Source organism: Vidua macroura, chromosome 6 (assembly GCF_024509145.1).
Source record: "Vidua macroura isolate BioBank_ID:100142 chromosome 6, ASM2450914v1, whole genome shotgun sequence".
NCBI classification, from domain to species: Eukaryota; Metazoa; Chordata; class Aves; order Passeriformes; family Viduidae; genus Vidua; species Vidua macroura.
The window spans coordinates 46,468,581-46,490,639 of record NC_071576.1 but is presented as its reverse complement, the minus strand read 5'-3'; the positions used below and the strand labels follow the sequence as shown (position 1 = coordinate 46,490,639).

General features: G+C 37.4%; 1 protein-coding gene across 1 annotated transcript in view; it reads left to right on the top strand.

The window, feature by feature from the left end:
• LOC128809001 (mucin-2-like) overlaps positions 1-22,059 on the top strand; it is a 35,896-nt gene that overhangs the window by 2,996 nt on the left and 10,841 nt on the right. Inside the window, exons 3-21 of the mRNA XM_053980692.1 lie at positions 6,591-6,653; positions 7,539-7,604; positions 7,990-8,251; positions 8,650-8,764; positions 9,378-9,468; positions 10,310-10,419; positions 10,635-10,851; positions 11,791-11,916; positions 12,399-12,516; positions 13,390-13,528; positions 14,568-14,678; positions 15,872-15,941; positions 16,361-16,498; positions 16,583-16,747; positions 17,257-17,351; positions 18,132-18,258; positions 19,005-19,260; positions 20,762-20,814; positions 21,193-21,293. Of these exons, the coding sequence (XP_053836667.1) occupies positions 6,591-6,653; positions 7,539-7,604; positions 7,990-8,251; positions 8,650-8,764; positions 9,378-9,468; positions 10,310-10,419; positions 10,635-10,851; positions 11,791-11,916; positions 12,399-12,516; positions 13,390-13,528; positions 14,568-14,678; positions 15,872-15,941; positions 16,361-16,498; positions 16,583-16,747; positions 17,257-17,351; positions 18,132-18,258; positions 19,005-19,260; positions 20,762-20,814; positions 21,193-21,293 (2,423 nt within the window). The remainder of the gene's footprint in view (positions 1-6,590; positions 6,654-7,538; positions 7,605-7,989; positions 8,252-8,649; positions 8,765-9,377; positions 9,469-10,309; positions 10,420-10,634; positions 10,852-11,790; positions 11,917-12,398; positions 12,517-13,389; positions 13,529-14,567; positions 14,679-15,871; positions 15,942-16,360; positions 16,499-16,582; positions 16,748-17,256; positions 17,352-18,131; positions 18,259-19,004; positions 19,261-20,761; positions 20,815-21,192; positions 21,294-22,059) is intronic.

The window sequence follows — 22,059 nt, the reverse complement described above, 5'->3', positions numbered from 1 at the left end:
CAACTTGCTCCTCCCTACCTATGTAATGTCTTTTCACTGTATTATCTGGGAAACTGAGAAGTCCTTGAACTACTTTTTTTTTAATCTACATGAACCACTTGAAGCAATTCTTGTGACCAATGAACATGTTTGCTTAAACCCTTCTAGTTTTTGTGATACTTTCATCTACAGACATGATTCCCCTAGCAATCAGTAAAAACAAAACAAAAAACATGATAGCTTTCAATTCATAAGCCACCTAACAATTTTCAATTTCATAAGCCACCTAACAGAGTGCCCTGTATTTGGGTTGGACTCGATGATCTTGAAGGTCTCTTCCAACCTAGTCACTCTGTGAATTCTGTGAATTTCTTCTGCACCTGTCAATGTTATTAACAATTTCATCCACTCCTTGGAGTGGAGAAGGAGGAAGAGAGAGGCTATAAGGTTGAATAAGCTGAATACTGGAACAAGTCTTACCATCCGTAGAGATCAAAAATCTCAGTCTTAGCAGTAGCAATCATAGCAACTCAGGAACATGGAACAGTTTGAGCAAAATTCCTAGGCAATATCTTTTGAAGAACACCTTTGAGTACAACTGGGACAGCCTTCTGAACAACCACTGTGCACTGCTAAATGCTTAGTGGAATAACATATTCAAGTCTGACATGCATTGCTTTGGTCACAAAGAGTTATTAGAGTGAAAATTAAAAACTATCTTAGAAGAAAAAGGAAGTGTCTGATATTAGCACTCTGCTTAGCAACAGTCCCTGTAAAAGAGACAGACCAAAGGAGAAAGCAGCCTTGACTCCAGTGACACTCCTGATCATCCTAGGTATGGATGTGTTCATCACCTTTACCAGATGAGTATGAAAAGCATTGACTGCACCCTCAGAAAGCTCATCCCTTTATCAGTATTCCCTTACTCTTATACAGCCAGTGGAAAACAAGAAACTTTCTCCGAATGTTTCAAAGCATCACAAGAAGATACTGACTTTCTGTTATGCCCCTCGTGCACAGGTGGGTGTAACTGGGAAGGGAGGCAAGCTCTGCTCCTAACCATCACAAACAGCCTATTGCTAAAGGCATACGTACGTTGGTTGCTGAAAGCCAAGTTTGTTGGGTGGCTTGTCTAATTGTCTAAGTGAGACTAGAGTATATTTGTTTAATACAGTTAACTGGTCAGGTAAACAAGAAATCATTTGCCTTCTCTATGTACAGATGAATTTATATTCATTATGAGTACTGGCACAGAATAAAACCATGTTCTATGGGCAGGAAATGCAGTATTTTCTTTTCTCCTGCTTTGCTGAAGCATAAAGATACAGATTTAGAGTGTGTAAACAGCTTATTACTGAATTAGGAAGATGTAACTTCATTAAACATCCTGGACATTTTGACAGAGAATGTTTCATGCTATAGGAGGCCAAAATGTTGACTTAAGTACCCCAACATTGCCATAGCAAGCTTCCACTGATTTCAATCCAGAAATCAAATCCAGATAACTCTCCATAAAGAAACTATTTTTAATTTATTTTATAGCACTAAATATGTGAGGCTGTGATCTCTTTAGAGCTAAACAGAAGTGGAAATAGGGGCTCAACTGGAAAAAATGGAAAGAAAATGACATCATTCAATTCAGTAACACCTGAATGGAATATTGTATTATACCCTCCTATTCTTTTACGGAAATATTTTAAAACATATAGTTGCAGGGTAGGATTTTGGTAAGAGTCCAAGGGAGTTAGGTTATGGCTGTGATCCCATTTTACAATTAGAACACCTTCCCAAATTTGTGTCCTTCCCCTGCTTCAGCAAAAATGATAAACACAAGCAGACACTGCTGAACTGAATCTTACAGGCATGTAGAAGGTAAAACTGTCCCATTTTACCCAAAGAAAATCCTTTCTGCCTCTCCACACATCCTAGTTTTTGTGCGTTTTTTGCTCCTCACTCCTGAGGCTCCCCCACCCCAAATTATATCACCCAGATCCCTCTGGCTAAATCCCCCACTGAACAGCAGCCTTCATTCCATTCTTTATGATGGAGGTTTTTTAAATCCATCAGCTACCTGCACTCTGGAAAACTGTGAGGAGGCTAAAGCTGAGAGTGAATTGAGGGAAAATGATGTATATACCAAGCACTGGACTGGAAATTGCTTTGCCAAATCTAGCAGTTTTAAAATAATTGTTTCAGTAACTTTGAATAGTTTTGTCCATTTTTTACTATTAAAGTAAGATCTATTGACCTAGGAAGTTGACAGAAATCTGCCCAGAGCAACTCATCCTACCTCCAATGTCAAGCTAAAAAAGATAAAGTGACAAGAAGTAGAAATACTGTCTGTGCTTATTGTATGCATTTGTTCCTGCTTTTGAAATGATTGCCAAGTAAAACTGCAAAAAGTCAATGTTCAGGAAAAAAAAGGTCTGTTAAACCTTTACTGGCAAGCCTTATACCCTTGATTCATTGCCTGTTTCACTAATTTGTAGTTCTCATAACTCTGTGGATGTGAATGGAATTAAACAAGAATGATTCTGAAACAATGTAATCATGATCACAGACTAAAATCAATCTTTTTAATCCTAGAAAGCTGGTACAAGACTGGCTGGCTGGCTGGTTGAAATTAGTCCTGATATTTTCTATAAGAAGGCAAAACCAGAGAATTGAAAAGTACATTTGAAGGTTTAAGGCCCTCTCCAACAAATGCAGGATAGGTGGGGGTGAATCTTTCTCAGCTGGGTGCCTAATGCCTGTCAGTGCCACACAGAAGGGTTTCCATGGCATACCTCAGAGTGGCCACATGAGACTACAGCTCCCTTCAAGGTTATTATTCTGTTCTTTTTACAAGAAGATTAGCTGCCCCAACAAGCATGGAGGGACTTCTTGATGCTGGGTCCCCACATATGAAATATTCCACAAACTTCAGAAATCAGTGGGGTTTTTTGCCAAGGAGTTGCCTGACATCAATTATAGTACTGATAAACTTGGAACTGTTACATGCCATCCATCTGCATAACTGTAAAGCAACACCAAATTAAATTTGTTCCAGGATCTGTTATTTGTGGAGGAGGAGTTGCATTTTATTTGCAATAATTTCTTTACTAGATGTAATTTTAAAATGTACATACGTAAATGTATTTACGCCTCCCAAAATGCAAATAATGGCCAGTTTCTGAGAAAGGAAGAGCATCCCGTTTACCTGTTCAATAGCTAAAATCCCCCAAACCTCACCTTTCTACACTCTCTGAATCAATCTGGGACTGAAGCCAAAGTCACCTACTATATAAGAGTGACAAAGCACAGATGAACTGGAGTCCTGATCAAGTTTAGACCCAACATCCTTGTGCCAAACTCCACTCAAGATGGGGTTTGACAGGGGGATATTGCTACCAGAATGGGCTTTCCTGTTAGCAGTTTGCTGTATCCATCAAATAGGTAAGAAATTTTCTTTTTTATTGGGAAAATAAAAATTACTCTGTTTAGACCTAGTAATACATTTCAAACAATATACTAATTGATTCATATAAGAGGTGGCTGATTTCTTTATATATTTTCATTTGAAATGTCTGTCTATTAACTGGACCAATTTAATATTGAGTAAACTTCTATATATAACTACATATGGAGAGTAGCCTTGAAGATCAAATCCAAAAAAACTCTTCTTCATGTCTTAAAATGTCAGATTTTCAGTGTCCCATATGCCTTAAAAAAGCATTTTATTCCTGTTGCATTTTGTATTAGAATTCATTATGAATGTTATGGATGTTACAAAATCTAAACCACTACATTTTCCAGTTGCTAGATCAGACCACTGGTCAATCTTTGTCAATATTTTGTCACCTACCAGGGGCTAACACCAGATTTCTCAACATTTCTTGCAACTTCTTTTGCTAAAGAAACAAGGAGGGAATATTCATATGGCAAGGATTTTCAGTAACTAATTGTGCAGTAACTAATTTATACTCCTAATTATTATACTAATACCCTGTGCAAAATATTTATATAAATTACTGATAGTGAGTATGAGCAGGACAGGGAGATTTATGTGACACCACAATCCATTATTTTGGATGGGGTTTTTTCACCTGTCAATATTATATCCATCAGGGCTGGTCTTGGCAGTTTTTATTAATATAAATAACCCTGTTAAGTTGATGGAACCAATCAAATTGGAGCTACTTGCAGGAGTACAAGCTTGATAAGTCAGTCTTGTTCATGTAGAGTAATTTCTGGCCTCTCAGATGACATTTTAAAACCTGCAGATTGCCTACGTAAATTTATCTTGCATATAATTTTCAAAACATTGAGAGGTGCAAATATAATTTAAGGCTGCTTTATAGTTTGTGAAATAAACACTAAATCACTGGTCAGTTGGTCTATATTGTGTTTGAAAACACAATGGTCTTGTAGAGTATAAACTTCTGTTTGGAGTTATGCAATGTCAGTGAGAAATGTTTTCAGCCATTCACGGAACAAAAAAGTTATTTCTCCTGTGCAGTGCTAATCTGATAAACTGCTTTGAAAAATGAGTGTGATTAGACAGTGCCCAGCAAACACTCTTTATTTGAAACACACCCTGTGGAAAATATTTTCCAATATCCGAACTAAAGACTAATGGTCCCATCCCATGCAAACGTGTGACTGCCTTTATATTTTGTGTCAAATATTAACTTTTATAAACTGGTGACAGCAATAATTACCAGCTGGATATAGACTTTGCAGGATGCATCCAAATATTCTTAATCATTAAGTTAGTTTCCAAATTATCAAATAGTAAATTTCTTACAACTGAGAGACACTTATTTTTATACTAGTAAACAACAGGGCATTGTGTAATTGTTAAACAAACCACTGCAGGTAGAATTTCCTTGGGAATTATGTGTTTGCTAAGTAAACAAAAGCTCCTGCTGTTTCCTTGAGAAAAATTAACAGAACAAAATACATATATAGGTCTATTTTACTCTGTTACAAAGGTTCCCACACTAGAATAAACAAACCTTCTAAGATTCTATACCTGCTGAGATTCCTATGGATGTGTAATGTGAAAGCAAACTTCAGCCTATTATGTAGAGTTAAAGAGGTATTTCTCTTACCTGATCTGTATGAATTTTTTTCCCCAATTATATTTTCATTAACTATAATCAGTATAAATTATAATTATGTGAATACATTTACTTAATGTTATTATCTATGATACTCAAAGATGAGCAGGAAATAGAAAATGGTTAAACTCTGTCCCACGTTACTTCTTTGCACATCACTAGTGGGCAATCACAAAGTTAAATGAGAAAAGAATTAAAAGCTTAGAGCTGAAACAAACTGCATACGCTGCAGCAACTATGGTGGGGTTGCCCAGAACCCTCTGCTCCAAAGCCAGTAATCTCTTTGGGTTCTCTTTGTGAACTCTTCTCACCTATTGTATAAGGAAAAAGGGGGCCTAACTTAGGACAAATTCCATAGGCAGTTCTGCTTTGACCGAGAAATTCTCTAGACACCTACAGTGCTCATTCACATAATCCAGACTAGGATTCAGATATTAGTTATTTCATCCCTTTAATCCTGTGAGGGTTTAGACTTGGCAGCTTAAAGGTACCTATTAGTCAATCTGTTACAAACACAGTTATTATATCCTGACTGCATTCAGTCCTTCACAAAATAAAGTTATAACCCTTCAACTTTTACAGGAAATGCCTGATATATTTACTTATAAAATCCAAGATCTTAGAATGTCACCCCAGGAGGTCAGGGTCAGTTTTTTCTAGGAATCAAAGTGTTCTGGAGAATATTTATCAACTCTCAAAAGTCTTTGCTTCACGTGTTGTAGCAAATAGCTTTATAACATGATGCTTAAGGTTTTCTGCAGAGAGGATGTGGGTTTGAACAATCTTTGAGTAAGTAGATGGGTAGAACAGGAAATCGGGTCCATCAGGTTATTTCTGGGTTACTGCTCAGGCTATGGCCTTTGTATTGTCCCTCAGAGGTACCTCCTTGTACACAGCTGTAAAGCAAATCTAGATCCACGATGGAGGCTTCCTATCTGCTCCCTCAGAAAAGACCCTATGCTTAGACACCAAAGAAACTGTCATAAATATCTGCAGCCATTACTGGATGAAGCTTGAAGCCCCTTGATTCTTTTAACCACTTCCATGCCTTTTCTTACAGCCTAGCTTCTACAGAACAATTTTAATGAATTGTTTGCCTGCATTTTGTGAATTCCTTCTGAATTGTTTCACATATTACTGAGATCTAGTGCAGCAGTGAAATAAGGGGTGTTATCCAGTCATTAGAATCTCTTGCAGTGAGTTTTGAGAGAAACATAGAAAGCAGATATATGTAATTTGGATAACAATATATTGTAAAGCATATTACAAAATACGTATGTTATTTGGATTAGAAGCTTTGACTATTTGTAACAGAATGTCTCTTGTCTATAATTACATTTTAGCTTTCTTGAGGAGCCCGTTTCATTTTCTGTGATAAGATAAAGGAGATTCTCCCCTTTGTTTTACAGAGTTGTTTCTGGGTCCTTTGATCCTAGTGAAATGCTTTGCTTTAAAAGTTCAAGTACAGGATATTACTCTTAATATGCTTTTCACTTTTTTTTTTTATAGGTGGTCAGACTGGATTCCAAATAGGAAGCCAGTTCTCTGGGGGTCTTCTACAGAAACAGAATGGTACATTTATTTATAGTATATATTTGTATTTATTTGCTACATCCATACTGAATAATAAAAATCCCTTAAAAAACCCTCCTTAGCATATTGTCAGTGGTGGCAGATGAAAGGAAATGTGTGTTAACATCTCTCTCTAAGTATAGTAATATATTTCCTAGACACCAGTTACTAAGTACACACACACATTACGCAGTATGGCTATATTTGTATAATCGTAGTTAACTAAGAAAACAGATGTGTTTGTAGAGGCTGGATGCATATCTGCATGAACATATAAAACCAAAATGATGTTTGGTTCCTTTTAAAAAAAGGAAGTGTGACCACTTTGGCCTGCTGTAAAATCAGTGGCCAATGTTAGGAAATCAAGATGACAACTCATCTTTGCTGACTTTTACCATGCAATGATTTGTGTCTGTCCTGCACAACCAAGGTGTGGCCATTTTGAAGAGTTTTCAGCCCCTTAATAGAAAAATAGAAAACAGAAAAGATTACAAGGTTTTTATTCCCTCCTTAGAAAGAGGAGGTGTAATGAGAAGGCAACTGTGCTTTTGTAGTAGTAAGAGGCTAATTTAGTACAGCTTAGCCCTTTGTATTGTTCCATGTCTCTGAAGAATTCCAATATTCTAATGCAGCACAGTTTCATAAAAGGGTCAAAGTTAACATGTAAAAAATGCAGATCATCACAGCTGAAAGGAATTACTTATGACTTAAGTATCCTGAGTTCAAATTTTACTATCTACTTTTAACCTGTGTAAAATAAAACAGGCTTAACGTTGTTTCCTTGGGTCTGACATATAAACTCTCTAGTCCTTCCTGGGTCTATCCTACATGCAAATTTAGGTATTGTTATGCTAGTTTTTTATTGCTTTCTTATTTCTATTCTAGCTTCTTTCAGAAATTCAGCTAACTTGAACATCATCCCACCACTGCTGACAAATGTAGCAATAACATGTAAGTAAAGGAAACAAGATGTATTCAATTAGTATTCAGTTTTAGGGGTATAGACAGAAGACTTTAATATACATGGGGAAAGGTACTGAGAAAGGAAGTCATGACTAATTCAGAAGAGACACATGGTGATTAGAAATAAACTGTTGTCTTAGCTGAAATGAAGGTGACTAATTTAGCTGAACATAACTGTAGCCATTTGTAGGGTATGAGTAACATATGAGTGGTGAATGAATACACAGCTGAATAATGCTCAGATAGAAAAAACAAATGGAGGTAGGCAGGCAAAAAACATTTAGTGAGAAAATGAAGCTTTGGACAAGTTGATTTTCCCCATATGGAGGCTGGGCATTTTAAATAATTTTTAACAGCGAGTTTTAATTCACAGCTGCTAATCCTGCTCACAATGGCCGTGTGTGCAGCACATGGGGCAACTTCCACTTCAAGACCTTCGACGGGGACATATTCACCTTCCCTGGGCTCTGTAATTACGTTTTTGCCTCCCACTGCAACGCTCCCTATGAGGATTTCAACATCCAGATTAGGCGTGAAGTGGTGGCAAACATTCCGACAATCAACCGCATCACCATGAAACTCGAAGGTGTCGTTGCCGAACTAACAAAAGATGCTGTCCTGATCGATGGCAACAGGTAAACTCACTCATAACACGTCTTAGGTATCTACAGGATTTTTTTTCCCCCCAGTCCTGCCAAGTATTTTGGTGTGTTTGAGGAGAAACAATTATATATTCATTAATAGATCTGATACCTTTACCAACATAAATAATGAGTAAAATGCTATTAATTCCTGTCACAGAAAATAAATCCTTCCCTTAAGGATTACCTCAAAAATAAAACTTGGATGAAATGTTCTGAGAAGCTGGATCCAAATTTGATAACGCTGGACCATCTCATTTTGTAATTGCTTTTCTTTCCAAAAATACACTATTTTAGAATTCCTACAGATGGTGGACACCACAAAAGTTTCCCTTCTTCGTATCAAACATTTGGATCAGAAGCTAACTAGCATTCTTTCTGCCTTTTCCCAGAGTTCAACTGCCATATAGTCAATCTGGTATTACAATAGAGAAGAGCAGCATTTATGTGAAAGTTGGCAGCAAAATCGGTGCTGTGTTATTGTGGAATGAAAAGGACAGCATTCTGGTAAGAACTGCTCCTGGGCCTGTTTACTCCTTCAGAGAACAGAGCTAATCTTTGATTAGGCATGTCCCTACCTGTTTAGAGGGTGGCTACTGCCTTCTTATCTCACACTGTTGGGCAATTCTTCTTTAGTAAAGATAGGTTTGTATCCAGGTAGTCCTAAAGAAAATTACATGGATTTATACCTAGTGGATAGCAGACATCTGCTTAAAATAGGATGAAAAATCACTTTTATTATATCATTAGCTATTGGTATTATTATAGGGCCTAATTACCCCTTCATATATATTTTTAAGCAGAATTTGACTCTCCTATGCCTTCATTTTTTTCTGTGGATTTGATTTTCTTCCTGAAGAATCAATAGAAAGTGACTAAGAATAGTATAGATAGTACAGTGAAATTTGAAGTCTGTGTCAATAGTATCAATAGCTTGGACTCTGCAATCAAATCTAAGCTGAGTATTCTATCCTTCATGTTTGAATTAAATTGCTAAATAAAATTCCACAGATCTGACAACAAATACTAAGAGACAGCAGGTGCAAGTGTTTTATCTAGTCTTGAATATACTTTAGAATATTTATACTAACTTCTATCAACTTACTATTCATCATTTTAGCTGGAATTGAATGAGAAATATGCCAATCAGACTTGTGGACTTTGTGGTGACTTCAACGGCTTTCCCATATACAATGAGTTCATTTCAAACAGTAAGTGTTCTAAATTAAAAGAAAAAATGGTTTATGGGATCTCCAACAGGGTCTGACATCATCAGCATTCCTCTTTCCCATCCTGTCAAATGGTTTACCCGTAAGATATGATTCAATCTCTATTTAAAGAAATGTAGTAAAGAGATCAGATTATGTATGTTAATGCTTTGAGTGTAAATATAGTACTGGTGCTAACAACTGATTGCATATCTCTTGCATGCCACTATTGTAAACCATGCTGGTAAAACTAATTAGGTAACTCCATAAAAATGAGCAGATTTTCACTAATAAGATAATTAAATATAGAAATATATTCAATAAAACAAAAGGTAATTATATTTTCTAGACAGTACATTTCTAGTTTCATATTTGTCTCAAAATCAGTATATCCACATTTCCCTGTGATTTGCATGATCTTTGTAAGATCTTATCTTTTTAACTATTCCCAGCTTTAACATTTTCCTAAACTTTGTCTTACAACAATCTCCATTGTCTAAATTCCTGTTTAGATCTTTTTTTTTTTCCTCTGCCCTGAATGGTCTCAATATAATCTGAAAAGAGATTATTTTCTGGGAAAAATCTTAGTGTGCATCTAGATGTAATAGTAATGTAATAATAATGTAATTTTCCAATGTTTGCTTTTTCCAGGGTGCTGTACAAAGTAAATTTAGGTAGTGATGTAGTGCTTCCTATAGAAGGGGTGATGATGACATTTAAAGGCTTAAGGGAGCTAACTGTCTTGGCCAGCCTTGACCCAAGTTCTTGAGAGGAAAGAAAAGATAACAGGCAGTTGCTTTGAACAAAAAGCTCTGTTCTTCATTATTAAACTTCTTTTCTACAGATATTAAGATGACAGCCTTGCAGTTTGGGAACATGCAGAAAATGGATGGGCCAACAGAACACTGTGAAGACTCCACTTCTACCCCAACATATAACTGCTCTGATAATCTTGTAAGGATCCTAACCATCCTTTTATTTTTCTTTCAAATTTATCCATTCCCTTCTACAACTTCATACAGGTCAATAGGAAAAGCCCTCAGGCAACAACAACTTAAAGAGAGCTATAAGATTATGTTACATTATAACTACAAAAAATAACAATACCAACTCTCCCCCACCAACCTTTTTCTATTTACAGAGACTTGTCTATTTTTTTTCCTCCAAAGGATGACATATGCGAGAAAACTTTGACCAGCTCTGCATTTGCAGAGTGTAATGACCTAGTTGATGTTAAAGATTACATTAAGACCTGCCAAGATGACTTGTGCCGCTCTGCAGAATCTAAAAACAACTCATGCATCTGTGACACCTTTGCTGAGTACTCCCGGCAGTGTGCTCATGCTGGTGGGCAGCCCCTGGACTGGAGAACTTCGAAACTGTGCCGTGAGTATCACTGGAGACAGCCTTACCTCATGGTCAGTAACTAAGAAACAACAAGCTCTCAAATCATGCTGAGGATGCAGGAGGAGTTACAGGCTGTCCAAGATTGAATCCTTTAGAAAACTCTGATGTGTAAGTAAGTTCCAGCATGAAGACTTCAGCAAAAGAGCTGAGGATTTTAATGCAACCTGAATTAAACACTACCAAAACACTAATATGGATACTCTAACAAGAGTCAAAGTGTAATTTAATGAACGGGTGTAGTGAAGGAAGCAAGTAAAGGATAAACAAGAAGGAAGAATGAGGCATACTTACTTGCTCGTATTCCTGTTTCCTTTCCTCATGGTGGCTATAGCATTTGTTGTTCTCAGTTAACTGATTGGATCTTAACAGGTGTATGTCTGGCTAATCACATATTTATCTCCTCTTGCTTGATAGTGATGAGTTTGTATTGATTTAAACATATACTTGAGTATGGTGGGTAACTGTTGATACTATCACCAGCATTTGCTCCAAAACAAAAGCCCATGAGGTGCTATTTGTCCTTCTGATGTTTTCTCAAAATGCAAATATAGTAAAGCTTTAGGACTTTAAGTCTTATATTTCACTAGCAGTACAGGTGTTCACAGGGAAGGGAGCCTTCTGTAGAAACAGACTTTGCTGGCTTTCTGAGGTTGTTACCTTCCTGTCCCCAGAAATCCACTTTACTGAGCCAGTTCAGCACCAGAGTCATGAAATGCACATTTCAACTATGAAATAGGGATTTAGGTGGTTAAACTTGCAAATTTTGAGAGCTAGTGATCAATAGCAGTTTGGTGTGGTTTGTTTTTTTTTTTTTTTAATCTAGCTTAAAAACTTAAATGGATATAAATATTTACATGTATAAAGAACTAGAAATACTTTTGACTGAAAAAAAAAAAAATCTCTTCCTTTAAATTTCAGCCAAGAAGTGTCCTTACAACATGCAGTACCAGGAGTGCAACTCCCCCTGTGCTGATACGTGCACGAATCCTGAACGATCTCTGTTTTGTGAAGAACACTGTATTGATGGCTGTTTCTGCCCCCCAGGCAAGTCCTTAAGTACTCACGTCTCTGTTCTCAAAGAGCAAGAGCTTACCTGTAGGATTTGGGTAGGTTCCATGGGATTTAAGCCTCAGATAGTTGTATTTTTCACAGCTGCCAATGACAAGCATTTGTTATGTGTCAGCTGAGAAAAGGTGTCTGAATTAATTGCCAATACATGTGCAATATTTAGAAAGCAGGAAAAAAGAACAGCGAACAGATAAAGAGCAATCTTTAAACCAGCCACCTATGCTACAACAAGTCCCTCTTTCAGAGCAGGTGGAATTTAAGAATACAAAGGTTGAATCCTTCCCTCAGCAAACTGACATAGTCCTGCTGTCCTCAGCATTGCCATGTCCACTCACAACAACTACAGGTCTCTTGCTAAGAAAATATTTAGGATTTGGAACAAATAAAATGGGTTATGGGAAATGCCTCTTTAATTGATCAAGGTTTTGTCTTTTTTTTTTTTTTTTTTTTAAATTTAGGGTCTGTATTTGATGACATCAACAATTCTGGCTGCATTCCCCAGCAGGAGTGCTCCTGTATTTACAATGGCAAAACCTATGCTACAGGAGCTTCTTTTTCAGAGCCATGCCAGACCTGGTAAATTTTGTTACTTTTCTAACTCACTATTTCCTCTCATATATTTGATGGGTTTAATAGTTTATTATATGCAATGGCCTCATTGGTAATCGATATGTGTATTTAACTGACTGCTACATTTCCAAAGCACCCCTAAAGAACATTATTTGTTTTATTTAGCAACAGCCATAACTAGCTTTGCACTCTATCTCATGGTGATCAAAGCAAGGATTTACAATGTTTAGATATCTCACCAGTCAATTAAAATGCTTCCTCTTTGTTTATTTTGTTCAAACATTTGGAATTCTCTGAGGGGAATGAAGTTGTAATCATTAATGTATTTGTAAATATTTATTTTCTCTGGAGAAAGCAAGGGATGACACAATACAAGCTCAATTTCTCAATTGTTAATCCTGTACCTGTGCTCTACCACATGAGCTTTGAAAATAGACACAATCTGCATCAGGAGCAGATGTGGAGTTACCTTTTCTTATTTATTAGTTTATGATACATTTATATAAAACAAAAAAACAAAAACAAAAAAAAACCAACCCAAAACACCCAGAAGATATTTTAACCTGTCAGTGCGCTAGTGTGCTTTATGTTACCTGAAAAAAATCCACACAATTATTTATCCAAAACCTGTTTTGGAGAGTTCACTTGTCCAAAGAACGAAAACAATTAGAAAAGCAAAGGGAATGGTTACCAGAGAAATTGATTTTAATGAGTTGCATCACAAGCTCACTGCATTTTGGAAACTCTTAAACCTGCTTTGGAAACCTTAAACCACAGCTTGAAGGGAAAAGCAATAGCAAAGCAGCTGCACCTAACAGCACTGTATATCCTCTTGTTCTCGACCACTGTTAATGATTTCACCTAACTTTATTCTTCCAGTACCTGTAATGGAGGCCAGTGGAGCTGCCAAGATAAGTCCTGCCCAGGAACATGCTCTGCAGTGGGAGGTTCCCACATTTCCACATATGATAAGAAGTACTATGATCACCACGGAGACTGCACCTATGTCCTCTCTAAGGTGGGACTCAGAGGATACTTCTAGGTCATAAAGCCTTATAGATTTATAGAAAGAAAACACTTAGGAGACTTAGCACTTCTGACATCCACCATTAAATTCCCTGTCACTTAGCCAGATGTTTATTATGCTGCCATTTCACTGACAATATTAGTTAATTATTAGGAGGTCATGCAACCGTGCGTGGTGCTCACTGGAAAATTTCCAGTTCTGTGAGGGAGTAACTGAAGAGCACTGTATTTTTAAGAATTTGCTTGGTTTGCAACCTTCAGTACAATTAATCCAGCTTTCTTACTGGGTTGCATAATTTTTGCCATGTTACTCTACTATAAGGTATTTGGCCAAATGGTACAAATCTAAAAATTACAGTAATTATTCTTAAAAATAAAGATTATAAAACAGCCTTTTTTTTTTTTTCATTTTGGTGGAGTTTAAATACAGAAAAACACTTCAAGTTAACTGATGCATTTCACTTAGCTTTTGAATGTTTTTAAATATTTAAAAATAAAAGAAATAGAAAATTTGGAAATTAATTATATTTAAAATATTTAATTACAGACATATATAGATGAAATGTCTTGATCTTTTAGGGGCTTTTTCTGTTTGCTGTTTGCTTTCCTTTTTCCCCATCTGCACAATTCAGTAAAAGGAAATAAAATGTTCTATGTTACTGTTCACCTAAAACATATTTTATCAGAATTTTTTGTCTAGCATTTATACCAGCTACAGAAAGATGAGAGTTACAACAGAATTGAATAAAATATTAGAAGTTGTCATTAATAAAACCACCAAATATGCATATGGATCTCCATCTTGACATCCGTATTGATATAATCAGTAAAATCCAGATTCTACATTTCTTGTTCCTAATAATTCAAACAGAAAAAAATTGAATCCTCAACCAAGGAAGCTCTGGAATTTGCTACAGTCTGTATCTTCTCCAGAAAAATAAACACCTTTTCAGAACTGAGATAAAATTTTATAGGGAAACCTTCTGTAATTAGTCTTCTGTGAAATAACTTGACTATTTTTTTTTTTCCAGGACTGTAAAGATGAGAAATTTACCATCCTGGCAGAACTACGCAAGTGTGGCCTAACTGACACTGAGACCTGCCTAAAGTCAGTGACCCTCAACATGAATAAAGGACAAACTGTAAGAATGCAAAATAAGCACAATAAAAATACGGGGAGAAAAGAAACCAGGGGTTAATCAGTCAGGCAGCTGCATTTCTTTGTCAAGTTTTCAGCATATGTATGATGAGTAGATGATATTTTTAATCAAGTGAAAAGAAGTGGATTTTCTTATGAAAATCAGATCAGCCATAAATTTCGCTTTGTGGAATTTCATTAAGAAACACATTGTACTCACTAAGCAGAAAAAGGCTATTTTCTCTGCCAATTAGATGGGAAAAGACCATGAGCTTCAAGGTTAGTAATTATGATTACAACAGTTAATGAATGTAATTAATCATTAAGATGTGTTCAAAGAAAACAAGATGATGTAATCCCCTAAAAAGCTGAGAAAGTCCCTTTAAAAGTAATTCTGTTCTGGCAGGGAAAATTAGTAGTGTACAAAGTAGAAATAAGGGGGAGGTGAAATCACAAAGATCTACCTTTTTATTAAGTATTGGTTTAATTACTATCAGTGGGGTCCTCCTCATTGTTACTCTTTGGACTATAGTTATTTTTCATACATGGTTGGCAGCCCAGAAGGCCAGCCTGGGCTACATCCAATGCAGTGTGGCCAGCAGGGTGAGGGAAGGGATTATTTTCCTCTACGTTGCTCTGGGAAGACTCCCCTGGAGTTCTGCATCCAGCTCTGGGCTCCCCAGCATAAGAAAAACATGGACCTGTGGGAACAGGTCCAGAGGAGGCCACGAAGACTAACACAGGTCTGGAACACCTCTCCTATCAGGAAAGACTGCAAGAGTTGGGGTTGTTCAGCCTAGAGAAGGGAGAGCTCTGAAGAGACCTTAGAGAAGCCTTTCAGTCCCTAAAACAGGCCTACAAGAAGGCTGGAGAGAGACTTTTACTAGGGCACAAAGTCATATGACAAGGGGGAATGGCTACAAACTGAAAGAGGGCAGGTTTAGATTAGCTATTGGGAAGAAATTCTTTACTGTGAGGGTGGTGAGGCATTGGAACAGGTTGCCCAGAGAAGTTGTTGATGCCACATCCCTGGAAGTGTTCAAGGTCAGGTTGGATGGGGCCCTAAGCTGCCTGGTCTACTGAAAGATGTCCCTGCCCATGGCAGGGGGTTTGGAACTGGATGACCTTTAAAAGTCCCTCCCAAGCCAAACCATTCTATGATTCAAAGAGTTGCCTTTTGTTCCTCTTCCTTATCAGATCGTGGATGTCAAACCTGATGGGGGTGTGTTTGTGAACTCCATCTACACCCAGCTGCCCATGTCAGCAGGTAGTTTTTTTCTCTAATGGTAAACTACATGAGTGCTTTTGAAGTAAAGTGGGATGTTTGGTGTCATAGAGAAATACAGGACAAGCACAAGCAAGGGTTCAAACAGTAGCAAACAGAATTTACAGTCTCCTGATTTGATTACTCTCAGATTTACTTCCTTCTCACTGCACAAAAGTGAAGGCATCTTTTTACCTCTTTTACCTCTTTTTTTGTTATTACCCCTGTGCTCACGCTTGCTTAGAAAGAAATTTTATTTTTGTTTTGATAAGTAAGGATTCCATGTGGTATCTCTGACCTCCAGATCTTTATTTCACTTCTGAATTTGAAAAAAAAATGCAATAGAAATTCAAAAAGAACAGTATTGTGTTTTCAGCATTTGGCCTTGTTCAGAAAGTGACCATTTTGTTTCTCATGTATAGCTAATGTCACCATGTTCAGACCTTCCTCATTCTTCATGATCATGGACACAAGCTTTGGCGTCCAGGTTGAAGTGCAGTTCACACCCATGATGCAAGTGTTTGTGCGTCTGGATGCTTCTTTCAAAAACCAGACTTGTGGTGAGTGAATGAAATAAACAACACCTTGATCAATGTCCTTTTTTGTAGTCAGAGCAGTATAAACTTTTCACTGCTTTTCAACAGGTCTCTGTGGAAATTTCAATAACATCCAAACCGATGACTTCAAGGTCATAAGTGGAATAATTGAAGGAACAGCATCAGCGTTTGCCAATACGTGGAAAACTCAGGCTTCATGCCCTAATATCCAGCAGAGTTTTGAGAATCCTTGTGCACTCAGCATTGATAATGGTGAGTGCTTTTTAGAATTTCTTCTAGTTTGCTTTCTTCTTTTTGCTAATCTGTAAGGAAAACACATCTGTTGGATATCAAAGATAAAAAAAATAAAGACTTAAATATTTGATAAAAACTTACACCTGAAATCAGAAGCAAATACTCAAAATGAAAGCGCTGAAGATAAGTAACAATGAAAAAAAAAGAGTGACAGAAGCGTAAGTGAAGCAAACTGCAAGGTCACTGAAAATAGAGTAGATGTACAAGCTGACAACTTGGTGTCAGAGAAGTGGATTGCAGGAGCATCTTTGGAAACCTTTAATTCATCTCCTTCACTAAGTCTACTTCTTTGGTTTAAGGAACCATGACCCACAAGCTGAGTGAAAAAGGAAAAAAAAAAAAAAAGACAGGAGAAGAAGAGATTTAATGGAATGTCAGAACTGCCTGCATAGGCCAAGGCAGCATGGGTTTGTGACTAATGAAGTACAAAGAGTAATGTGCATTTTTATTGTTTCTTCATTTCACAGAAAAATACGCTCAGCATTGGTGTGGACTACTCACTGACAGCACAGGACCTTTTGCTGCTTGTCACTATGCAGTGAATCCCGCTGTTTACCACACGGTACTTTGTCAGACTGCTTTTCCCTTTGGAAACAATAGAAACAGGAGCTGTTCCAGACGTGTCTTAGGCAATGCCTGTATCCCCTTTGCTGTACTGCAGTACTTCCTTCTTTCAACATGTGTTTCTCTTTGTGTTGTAACATTACTTTATTTCGATTGTCAGTCTTGGCTTCAAGATCCTGACTTGTTTGCCAATGAAAAGGCAGCTATTTACTCCTGGATGGTTTTACACATAAGCCAGATAGTGTATTTAAAGGCATGTCAAATGCTTCTTTGAATATCAGTCAGTTGTTAACCTTATCAGACTGGCATCTCATTAATAACTGCTTGGATGAGAAAGCCCATTACCTAATTACCATCACTCTGCTTTCAACATGTTGCAAATCACTCTTCTCACTAGTAGTCACCCAGGTGTCGACACTGGTGAAATGGTCTGTCTGGACTGCACGTTGTGAGTAGAGCTTTGGATGCTATTGTGCAGCATATCCACTCAAAAGATTCAGAGGACCAAGAAGCTGCAAAAATGTATAACAGACTTTAAGACCACTATATCCTAATTATAACTGTAGTAATTGACTGAATTTTCATTACCTGCGTTTTCCCCTGCCAGGAACCTTAGACAAAGACTAAAAAGTGATAAAGCTGTGTTACTGTTGTCTATGAGTGAGCATATCTGAAGAAGGATTAAGGAATAAGACTGGAAAGATAATGCTTTTTTTTTTTTTTTTTAAGACTGACTCTGTTACCAGTGCTGAGACCTCATTTTTCTCTCCATTCTTAGAACTGCATGTTTGACACATGTAACTGTGAAAATAGTGAGGACTGTCTGTGTGCAGCTCTGTCTGCCTATGTGAGAGCTTGTGCTGCAAAAGGAATCCAGCTGCAGGGATGGAGGACTGATGTCTGCAGTAAGTACTATCCACTATCCCATTTCCTAAGAACACACAACAATAAAAATTGCTGATCAGAGATTATTTTCTACTCATTTCTAGACAAATCAGTAAGTGATGAGGAAGGGATTTTGTTAAGTGCACTCCTGGAAGTAATTCTCTGCTGTCCTCTTAGAATCAATTCATTGCTGGCAAGAATGAATATGAATAGATGGGAGACGTGGCTTGATTATGAAAGGGACTTTTTATGGAAGTGCCTCCACCTGTTTCTGTGCAACTTAGAGTTTCACTACAGCTTTACAAGTATCACAAGTTATTGCAGACATAATGTGTTGTATTGGAATAACAGTACTAGAAATACTGACCAGAACACTTGCTAATTCATGTCTTTGAAGCTGCATGCTGGGTTCTGCTCACCCAGTATGTCTCTTTTCAGCATACCAGATGACATTCAGGGAGATATCTTGTCTCATTCCTCAAGAAATTTAGGCATCTTGGCAATGAATGGCAGCACCAAATGGAGGTTTCCTTCTGAACTTTCATTTGAAAAAATCTTTTCTTCTTTGCATTTACTCCGTATGTACAATAGCTTGTCAGATCAAACTCTGAAATTATTCAGAAATACATTTACATGAAATATGCAACATAAGCAGAGGTGTTATAGTATTGTTTACATGTTATTTCTACTGCCTGTGATTTTTCTTTTTTTCACATGAGAATTTACTGCCTGGAATTGACGATCTATTTTATTTTCCTCTCTCAAGCAAAATACACCACCTCATGTCCCAAATCCCTGAGCTACAGCTATACCATCTCTTCCTGTCAACCCACCTGCCGCTCTCTGAGTGAGCCTGATGTCACATGCAACATTAAGTTTGTACCAGTTGATGGCTGCACCTGTGTAAATGGAACCTACATGGATGAGAGTGGCAAATGTGTGCCTGCTAATGAATGCCCCTGCTACTACAAAGGATCTCCTATAGCATTTGGAGAAGTGGTCCATGAAAATGGGCATGTATGGTAAGTAATCTTTTCTCATTAAAGTCTGGAATGTGTAAGATGGTTTCACCCTGAATTTCAAAAGAATGCTCTCTCTTCAATTTCTTCAACTTTAAGTTTCTTTAAACTTTATTTTCAACTTTTACAAATGGTACATATTCCCCTGAATTGCAGGATGGGGACAGAGAGCAGAATGGAGCCGCTACAATGAAAAGTGAAATGGTTAATGGCCTGTTACACCATTAAAACACACACAATTCTATGGAGCCAGATGGGGTCCACCAAGGGTACTGAGGGAGCTGGTGGAAGTGTTCACGGAGGCATTTTCAATCATTTGTTAACAGTCTGGTTAACCTTGGAGGTCCTGGTTGACTGGAGATCAGCAAATGTGATACACATTTACAGTGTGGGCAGCCTGACCTTGCTGCCAGGGAAAGGACATGGAGCATATTTTCTTGTCATCATGTGGCACATGCAGGGCAAACGGGATCAGGCCCAGCCAGCATGGGTTTGGGAAAGGCAGCTGCTACTTGACCAACCTAATCTGCTTCTATGACAAGGTGATCTGCTTAGTGGATGAGGGAAAGGCTGTGGATGTTGTCTGCCTGGATTTTAGTAAAGCCTTTGACATTAGGGAAGTGATTGTCCCCCTGTACTTGGTCTTGGTGAGGCTGCACCTTGAATCCTGTATTCAGTTTTGAGTCTCTCACAAGAAGAAAGGCATTTTGATGCTGGAGTATGTTCAGAGAAGGGCAGCAGAGCTGGTCTGGAGCACAGGTATTATGAGGAGCAGCTGAAGGAGCTGAGGTTGTTTAACCTGGAGAAAAGGAGGCTCAGTGAAGACACACTCTCTAAAACTGCCTAAAAGGAGGTTGTGCTGAGGTGTGGGTTGGTCTCTTCTCCCAAGTACCAAGTGATAGGATGGAAGGAAATGGCCTCAAGTTGCACTGGGGGATGTTTTGATTGGATGTTAAGAAAACTCTGTACTGAAATGGTTGTCAAGCACTGAAGCAGGTTGCCCAGGGAAGTGGTTGAGTCACTATCCCTGCAAGTATTTAAAAGCCATGGAGATATGGCACTTAGGGACATGGTTTAGTGGTGGACTTGGCAGTGCTGGATTAATGGTTGGACTCGAGGATCTTAAGGGTCTTTTCCATCCTAAATGTTTCTATGATTCTGTAATATTTCTAGATTGATAGGGCAGTTGTACTTCGGTGCATTTTTTATTCCATAATCTTTCAAGTGTAAAATTACAACAGCAACAAGAGGAGATCTTATGAGAATGTAAGCAACAAGCAATATATGCATTACAACCTATGAATTTTCCTGCTAAGCAACAATGGATATCATATGAAAGCAGCACATGTTGTTGTATTGAGAGAAATTCTTTCCGGAGACTGCAAAACAGGTTTTTGGAATTCCTTTGAAAATTCTGAAACTTGACAAGGGATAAGTAGCTCTCAATCTCAATATTTGGCTTGAGAGGAGAGAATAAAATAGGTTGTTTTTCCCTCTCTCACAGCACTTGTGTCCAGGGAAGACTGAATTGCATTGGAGCACCAAATCCAACTTCAGGTAAAAATAATCTTCCACTTACTTTTTTCTCTTTACTGGGTCTTGCACAGAATAGAATAGAATAGCATAGAATTGATTCTTCTTAATGGATTTTTAATAGAAGCATTTCTCACTTAGTCATAGTCTGCAGTTATCATAAAAGGCTGGAGTGAACTAGATTAATTATAAAACCTCTTTTTACATGAAGACTTTTTTTTTTCTAATATATTTTGTGGGGTTTTTTTGGGAATCCAGTACTCTGTAGTGAATCTAATCAGCAGGTTGAATAGGGACAACAATCTCTACTAACTGAAATAGGGAATTTCCAAAGAACTTATAGATGGTTTAAATGGCTACAGCTGTGGAACAAATCCTGTGCCACTTCTTTCCTTCCTCTAGTCTGTGAATCTCCCATGGTCTACTTTGACTGTACAAACAACACGGCAGGAACAACTGGAGCAGAATGTCAAAAAAGTTGCCAGACTCTGGATATGCAGTGTGTAAGTATGTCATGGCCCAGTGAAATGGTGCTAAAGTAATTATCTGTCGGATCTACTCCAAATCTACAATACAGATACATCATTCTTGTAGCAAAAGCCCTAAAATCATGTTATGAAGCATTAACAATGGAACCCTTGTAACAAAATATAATAAGTAATATCCAAATAAATTCTTAAGATTAGTGTCTAGCTTTCTTCAGCTACTGCAGGTAACAGTAACTAGTAGTGAAAAATCTAGGGTGCTACTGCTTATTTGCCTTCTGTAGGAAAGTCTAAAAATTGGCTAGGAGAAATGATTCTTTCTCATACCATGCTGCAGTTATGAACTTCTTGCACATCTAATCACGTTACTCCACTTAAGTTCTCAGTAGCCACATGCCATTTCATGAGTAAGTACCATATGAGATAAATAGATTTCAATATAACTCAGTCAAACTGAAAAAAATATTACTTGTCTTTCTTTTAAAAGTCCATTCAGTCACAAATCACCCACTACAAAGTGCAAGATCCAATGTTTTAAATTTCACAGGTTCCAGCAGAACAATCGGGATTGGTATACTTAAAACATTTTTCTTTGACAGATTAATATTTTATTAAATCTATGGCTAATAATTGCTTTTTTGTTCCGTTACCCTTTAATTACTTCATAGTTCTCTCCTATTTAAGTTGGGCAGCAATAAGACCATATAAGGCACCTTTAATGAGAATTGAATCTTCCTTTTTCTAATGTGATCATTTCACTCTAAAATTATGTTTTTCTCTTATA